General features: G+C 37.7%; 1 protein-coding gene across 1 annotated transcript; it reads right to left on the bottom strand.

Moving 5' to 3' along the window:
• Positions 1-4,683: 4,683 nt before the first annotated feature.
• On the bottom strand, positions 4,684-6,256 carry LOC128200496 (uncharacterized). The gene is made up of 2 exons (XM_052894110.1): positions 5,648-6,256; positions 4,684-5,088 (listed from the first exon to the last, which is right to left on the bottom strand). Exons 1-2 carry the CDS (start codon positions 5,800-5,802, stop codon positions 4,902-4,904), a joined length of 342 nt encoding a protein of 113 aa, XP_052750070.1. The 5' UTR covers positions 5,803-6,256; the 3' UTR covers positions 4,684-4,901.
• Between the last annotated feature and the right edge of the window lie 2,109 nt (positions 6,257-8,365).

Here is an 8,365-nt window from a genome sequence, read left to right as displayed (position 1 = left end):
GATTTTGAGTTCTTTTCCTAGAGTGTTCCTAATTTGATTTAATTACGTTCTATACAAGTACCGACATGTGGGATTTACAAACTTACATTAATTGTTTATTACACATAAACATTAATGAATATATTTTAAAAAAAGAAGAATGCGACTTCATTTATGATAGAAACACTTTTTACTCGCGACTTCATTTGTGTAATAAGTGATAGTCCACTTGATGGAATATAACTTATAGAAAATGTCGTAAATATAGACTTAATTCTTATTATTTTTATGGTACAGGCATAACAGAATCCACTATGACCTACACAACATCCATAAAAGAATTCACCAGATAACATGGACATATTGACTGATACAGAATATACTGTGATTTTCTAAAATAATCTTGTAATGTAGAGGGTAAGATATTCATTGTATTGTGAATATATCATGGTTAAACGGACGAAGTCGTGGATAAAAGCTAGAATAATATAAAAAAAAAACTTTTATAAGTGCTATTAAGTATGTATATGTTTGTTTATATTTATATATATATATATATATAAATATATATATATATATATGTATATCATTGTGGGCGACAAAGGAAACCAGGAATGGAAATTGGAAATATGTATATAATAGTCAAAGGAACTTAGAAGACTAGGGCCGTAAAGGGAAGCCAAAAGGAAAACAATAGATATGCGTGTCATTTCGAATTTGGTAAATAATAATATAGCTATAAATAATATATATGGCCTGTACTCCACATATTGCCCACCCCGTTAGGCTCGGTACTAACAAATGTTCGTGGAGAACAGGCATACACGCATAACAGACAAATATCAAAAAATATTAAATAAAAAAACTATTTACACAGTGCTCAGCTTGATAAGTTTACGCGAGGGACGCCTAAGAACTCCTCCAGTTGTGGCTACGTCCGCCACACGCACTATTCCATCATGACCAGGAAACACTCTAGTTATACGGCCTTTAGGCCAAAGTCCCCGTGGCATATTCGCGTCAGCAATCAAGACTATGTCATCTACTGACAAATTGGAATATCGTAGCTGAGAGTTCTGGCTTCTGCGTGGTGTCAAACTGGGCACATATTCTTTGAGCCATCTAGACCAAAAGTGATCTGCTAATCTTAGGGCTTTACGCCAGTGCGATCTTCCTAATAAATCTCTATCGTTCAAAGACACGGGTCCAGGCAATCCAGAGGAGCGACCAAGGAAAATGGTTTGGAGTAAGTGCAGGTTCATCATCAGCTGCAACTGGAACATGGATTAATGGCCGTGAATTTATAACGTGTTCTACCTCGGCCAAAAGAGTGACGAGAATTTCTTCCTTAAATGATTTGCTCTTGACCGTAGCTGTCAACGCTCTCTTGACCGATTGAACCAGCCTCTCCCAACATCCACCCATGAAAGGCGACTGCGGTGGGATAAAATTCCATTCTATGCCGCGTGATACGGCATACTCTGCCACTTCTGTATGATTCATGGTTCTCCACATAGATCTTATTTCACGACTGGCACCGACAAATGCTTTGGCGTTATCAGAAAAAATCTTCTTTGGTACTCCACGGCGTGCCATAAAACGTCTAAGTGCCATTATAGCAGCATCCGCACTCAAATTGCCAACAACCTCTAAATGAACTGCTCTAATGGAAAGACAGGTAAAGAGCGCAATGTAGCGTTTTTCGTGTCTCCTTCCAATGGTAACGTCAACTGGTCCAAAGTAATCAAGTCCGGTGTTTAAAAATGGGTGCTGATGGTGTTCTAATCTGCAAACCGGCAAATCTCCATCAGGTGGAATGGAAGATGAAGCCTTTCTCAGACGACATGCTTGACATCTAGCAGCGATTGAACGAACAGTAGGACGTAAAAAAATCCAAAACCTTTGTCTCAACTCATTCACATATCTCGTTATATCCGTGACAAGCCCAAACGTGATAGTAATGAATAAGTAAGTGGATGATGTGGTGACGACCATCTAAAGTCGGAGGATATTGACATCATTACAGAGATCAGGCGTAGCAGATAATCTAGACGAAGAAGGCCATCTGAAGTAAAGTTTTGCAATTTTACTGAATTTAGGTAGTGGTTCCCTACGTTGTAAGGCCGCAATCTCAGCAGAAAATGTCTCCGCTTGACATTGTCGCAATAAATGAAGCTCCGCAGACTTCATGTCTTTACAGAGAAGCGGACGTAGCCCACCCCTATTACGAAAACGATCATTATTATTTACAGATTTTAATCTACTTTCCTTAAGTAAGCGTAAAAACTGATGAGCTCTGGCCGTGGCTCGTAAGAGCCGCATAACTAAAGTTTTTAGAATTTGGAACAACATTAAAATGAAGCCGAAAATCTACCAAAGAAGTTTGATGACACTTGAGGTCCTGACCAATAACGGGGACCGGCCCTTCGGGCTCTACTGGCCATTCCTCTTCAGGTGACATCAAAAAGGACGGTCCGTTCAACCATCTGTTAAGTTCAACCACACTTTTAGAACTCACGCGAGTGGCGTCATCTGCTACATTAAGATCGGACGGTACCCAACGCCATTCGCGCGGTAAGGTTGATTCTGAAATCTCTCCGACCCGATTCGCGACGAATGCTTTATAGTTACGTGCATCACTTCGAATCCACGACAAAGCTACGCGCGAATCACACCAAAATAACGGAAATTGATTTTTTGTCTCTGCTCCCGAGTGATTGTGTCTGCAAGGCGTACCCCTAGCAAAGCTGCCTGAAGTTCCAGCCTAGCTATAGCTGTTGGTTCAAGAGAACTGACTCGCGATTTACTCATAATAAACGCGACTTTTACCGAACCATCACAATACGTAAGTCGCCAGTAAGCAACGCATGCATAAGCTTGATCACTGGCGTTTGAAAACACGTGCAACTATATATAACTATAAAATAATAACACCGTGGAATTGATAGTGACTTTAACATTTCAAAACCACGATACCATTGACACATTCACTCTGGGGCAATTGGTCATCCCAACCTGTAACTAATCGCCATGTTCGTTGGAATAAAATCTTGCCCTGTGTGATAAATGGACATAAAAAACCTAATGGATCAAAAATTCTCATTAAATCCTTTAAAACTTGGCGTTTAGTGTAGTAATGATTATGAGGCTGTTGAACATTGACATTAAAACTTATTGAATCATTTACAGGGTTCCAAAACAAGCCTAAAACACGGGTAGTTGCTTTGTTTATGTCAAGGTTCACACTAGTTTCACCATCTTTACGTAACACACTAGGAACTAAACGCAAAGCTTCCGGTTTGTTTGATATCCAGGCACGCATTTCGAAACCGCATCTACTGTGAATATCTACGATATCCCCAGCAAGACGAGCAGCGACCTCAATATCATCTACACTACCAATAAAATCATCCATGTAGTGATCCTCAATAATAGCTTTATCAGGAAATAAATCCCTAGCATTCTTATTTTTAACATAAATAGCAGTGAAAGGAGACGACGCGGCACCAAAAATAAGAGATAAACTATCTATATTGACAGTCGCGATCCGCTTCATTTAATATCTCCTGACAACGCCACCTGCCCGTCCCTAAATCTAATGAGAATACCTACTAAAGATTGAAGTAAGTCTGGGCCTGGCAATAATAATATACCGTTGGATTTGGCATCGTGAACGATATACACCGAAATATATTATCATCAGAATCGTTACACTCCTCAGCGTATCCTTTTTTGACATAAGCTTCGATGTTTTCTTTATACAATAACTGATAATTAGGGTCCCGCTTGAATCGTTTATTTAAACCATTCAATCTTGACAAAGCATGATTATAACTATTCGGCATAATTGGTGAATCATAACGCCATGGTAAACCTACCTCAAAACACCATTCGGAAGACGCTGTATAGTCTTATCCAGAATTTGAATCGCTCTTGTCTCAGAAGCGGTATAAGGTTCACATAGTTTTAAACCTATTGCGTCTAATCTATAATAATCTCGAATCAACGTATCAAGATCATTTTCCGTTTCAGAAAACACACAATGATTAATGAACTGAATCGGTTTAGTAATCTTTGAAGCTAATCCATACAACACCCACCCGAGGGCCGTACGAGTGGCCACAGGTTGGGAACGAGTACCTACGCGATTCTCTTTGGCAATTAATAAATGCCAGTCACTCAAGCCTATAAGAAGCTTTGGAGTCGCATTAGAGTATGAAAGAACGTCAATAAGATCACACAAATGTTCTAAAGGTAACAACTCATTAGCAGAAACCGATTGAGACGCTAATGTTAAATCAGGTACATATTAATAGTATGAACCTCAGAGCAATGCTTACCCTTAATATTAAAATCTACTAAACTAGTGGTGACACTACGAGTACCAACAACAGTTGTGATGTTCATGTTTTGTTGAGGTCCACTAAGACCTAACTGTTTCGCTAAGTCGGCATCAATTATTGAAACGGAAGAACCATCGTCTAAAAGTGCAAAAGTTTCGATATCGGCAGTTGGACCAGATAATATAACAGGTAAAATTTTTAAAAGTATTCGATCTTTTTGCACTTCCTTATTTGAAAAAGAAACTGCATTGCTAGTACTCGTACTCGGAACTAATTTATTATCCGAAGAAGAATTTATATTTTCGTTTTGACAAGTGACAGTGTCAATATTTGTATTATGTAAATTAGAGATATTTGAATTATTTTCCGAATGTAAAAATTTGTGATGATTTTGTTTACAAATATCACATTGTCGAGCTTTACAAAATCTCCAACTATGCTTACCTCTCTTTAAACACCTCGGACAAAGTTTCTCTTGTTTCACCCAAGTGAGACGTTCGTCAACTGCAAGAGCTAAGAATTTGAAACAGGTCTTTATACTATGTGGACCAGAACAAAATGCACAGGATATAGGCGATTTTATTTGAAGTGGCACAGATGCATTGGCAGTATGCACTGTATGTCTTGAAGGCGCGAAGCGATATGCAGCCTGCGTACAATCGGTGCGCGGCGCCGCAGACGTGGCCGCTGCCCTCGTCCTCTCTGTATGAGATGGGACATACACCGCCTCATATGGCAGCCCAAAACGTGCTTGTTTGTTGGCCTCCTGCAATAAAAATTCAGCGAGCAACTCGAGCTGTGGTTGACCGGGTGTATGGTGTGCCTGAGCGAAGTCACACCATTTGTCATATAATAAAGGTGTTAATTTAGAAATAACGTTGTGTAATAATTCAGATGAATAAATGTATTCTCTATGACCTAATAAATTTATTATATTTACACTGCTTTTTACTTTTGTGGCTAAAGTGAAAATATCATTAGGCTGTCTACCCAACTTAGGTAGGGCTCGAACTGCGGATATCTCCGACAAAATAATTTGCTCAGGTCGAGCAAAACGTAGTTCAAGAGCTTGCAGTACATCCTCTGGACATGAAGAGGTAAGTAATAACACCGAGACTGCCTCTCGAGCATTACCACGTAACGCATTGCGTAGCCTAGACATATTTTCGTGAGGTGTAAAATAGGATTTGCTATCGTCGTAACTCTTTTTGAACAATAACCACTCATGAACGTTACCACTGAAGGTGGCAAGGTCATCAAATGAAGGTCTAGCAGATTTCTTAGCTAAGGTGAAAATAGCATCTGCCAAACGATAGTTCACTCACCTGCACAGTTGGTCCCGGTGGAAATACGTGACGCGTATCGTCGTTACGATGCTCACTAACCGGACTCCTCGAAAAGCATCCTTGACCGCACTCCTAGCCAGGTAACTGCTGTGCTCCTGACAGCCTACCCCTCGACGGCGATACAAGCGCTGCATTATTCAATGAGCCAACCTCTTGCTGATGATAGAACGATTCCGACGGGTCAAAATCTGGATCGGGCGGTAACGGAACTGATAGCGCTTCCCGCACCGACTCCGCGGAATGTCGTGACCGAACATTTTCACTATTTATAACACTACCTAGATGAAACTGTTGACCTTCGGCCTGGGTTTCCCTCATCGCCGCCTTCGATCTTGTGATCATAATTTTGTGAAAAATAATAAATTTGATAAATGAGGAAACTGGTGCTGAATTCAAACCGAGAAGGACCAAAATATGTGGGCGACAAAGGAAACCAGGAATGGAAATTGGAAATATGTATATAATAGTCAAAGGAACTTAGAAGACTAGGGCCGTAAAGGGAAGCCAAAAGGAAAACAATAGATATGCGTGTCAATTTCGAATTTGGTAAATAATAATATAGCTATAAATAATATATGTGGCCTGTACTCCACAATCATCATTATATCAGCTGTTAATTATCTACACCTGCTGAACATAGGCCTCTCCCACAAGGGGCGTTTTGCCAGAAGTTGTCACTCTTGGTAGACAGGTTTGTAACCGGTGTTAGACTTTTGGTGACGTTTTAAGAGAAACGATTCTGGTCATCCCTCAAGCATTAAGTTCCCTTAGTAGCCCTTTACGACACCCATGGGTAAGGAAGAAGTCAGCTTGTTTATCATTCTAAGTTGCAAAAAAATAAAAAAAAGGTAAAGATAATTACAATTAATATTGTGTACTTATATACAATAAATAATAATATATTAAGTATAGATAAATATTTAAATATATTATGACTATTTTTTTTTTACAACACAGGGGGCAAACGAGCATGCGGCTCACCTGATGGTAAGTGACTACCGCCGCCCATGATCACCCACAACACCAGCGGCATTGCAGATGTGCTGCCGGCCTTTTAAAAAGGAATATACTCTTTTCTTGAAGGTTATGTTGTTGTATCGGTTCGGTAATACTGCTGCTGGAAGTTGATTCCAAAGAATGGTTGTGCGTGGAAGAAAGTACCTTGAAAAACGCACTAGCTACTACTTTTTTAATGAATTCGTGAAGTGAGCATGAACTTTTTTTAAACATATACTTGTTAATATTATGTTAAAGAATTTTTAGAGACCACAGTAGTAATATACCGTATTCAGTAGGTAAATTAACACTATGGTGAGTTTTTCATTTGGAATTGATTTCATTTGAAATATAATATATTATGACCGTTTCATCAATTAAGCTTTCATATATGGATGACCTATTACGTATATGCCAATGCATATATTATAATTGTGAATTTTAAACGTTCCAAAAATATTTATTTCACATTTAATATGTCACCTCATTTAGGTGTTATTTTGTATAAGTACATATCACTATCTAATTGATGTAGGTGTAATTTTAGAACTAGGACATATACGAATGTTAGAAAAATTAGTATTAAACAAACTAAATTGATTGTAATTACGCAATCAGGACTTATCGTGACGCACCACGTGGTGCAATCCACGTCGAACGTTGGCAATAATAATATTTTTTTTTTTTTATTATTCCACTATAACCGTATTATACATTAATTGGCTACAATAATATAAAGCTACACACAGTTTTGGGAGACTGGCGTCGAAACTGGGCAGCGAGCTGCCTGTGTCTTAGGTCACCAGGCCCCCCTCCTAAGAAACAAACATCAAAAATACATTACTAACTGCCATCATGATAAGGAACAAAAATTAAATACAAAATATGGTATATACACAATAATATTTTGTGAATAAAAATCAGATATGTATATAGTAGAGGTGGGCAATATGTAGCAATTACTATATATTTTAGTTACAATATTTATATATTTATCCAATAACAAATACGTTAAAAGTTAGTTATTAAAAAAAATTGGATAACAGACGTTTAACATATTGACTTTTTCACACCATCAATGTCCAGAGAAACCCAATTAATAGATATCAAATCGGCACATATTACCCATGGCTAATAGGAAAACACTATTTCTACTGCAATTGCTTTGCGTTAGGTCCCGATAGCGTATTTAAAATATGAGTCAATAATCCAAAAGTTTCAAATGAAAATAAATCTTATTAAATAATCTACAATCGATTCTAATGAATTGTTGTACAATTAATTGTACAGGTTTTTAAGGAACTTAAAAAGGAATAAATTTTTAAATTCGATGGAATTTATTTATAATAAATTATGAATAGAAATATTACTTCAGAAAATTTTAATTTTTCATCCATAAATTATGATATGTCTTCGTTAATTCTTGTTGCTATATTACTTTTATATTTGTATTCCTTTTATACTAATTTGTCACAATTCAAGTAGCTATTTTACTTTGTGGAAAATAATCTAAAACATTATATTCGCTGTACACAGAGCGATTTATCGATTCGATTATTCCAAAATAGGTATATTAATCGTAAGGATCCATCTTCGTATAGAAAATTGGATGCGATATTTTAATACGTGTCGTACAATAAAAATCGAACGATGCCGGCTATTGTTACGACAATCGCTTCGTGTGTGTGGAGCAGTAGATAG

The sequence above is a fragment of the Galleria mellonella genome, unplaced genomic scaffold (genome assembly GCF_026898425.1).
Source record: "Galleria mellonella isolate WM207_F2 unplaced genomic scaffold, CSIRO_AGI_GalMel_v1 utg19, whole genome shotgun sequence".
Classification (NCBI taxonomy): Eukaryota; Metazoa; Arthropoda; class Insecta; order Lepidoptera; family Pyralidae; genus Galleria; species Galleria mellonella.
This window is presented reverse-complemented; position numbering and strand designations above follow the sequence as displayed.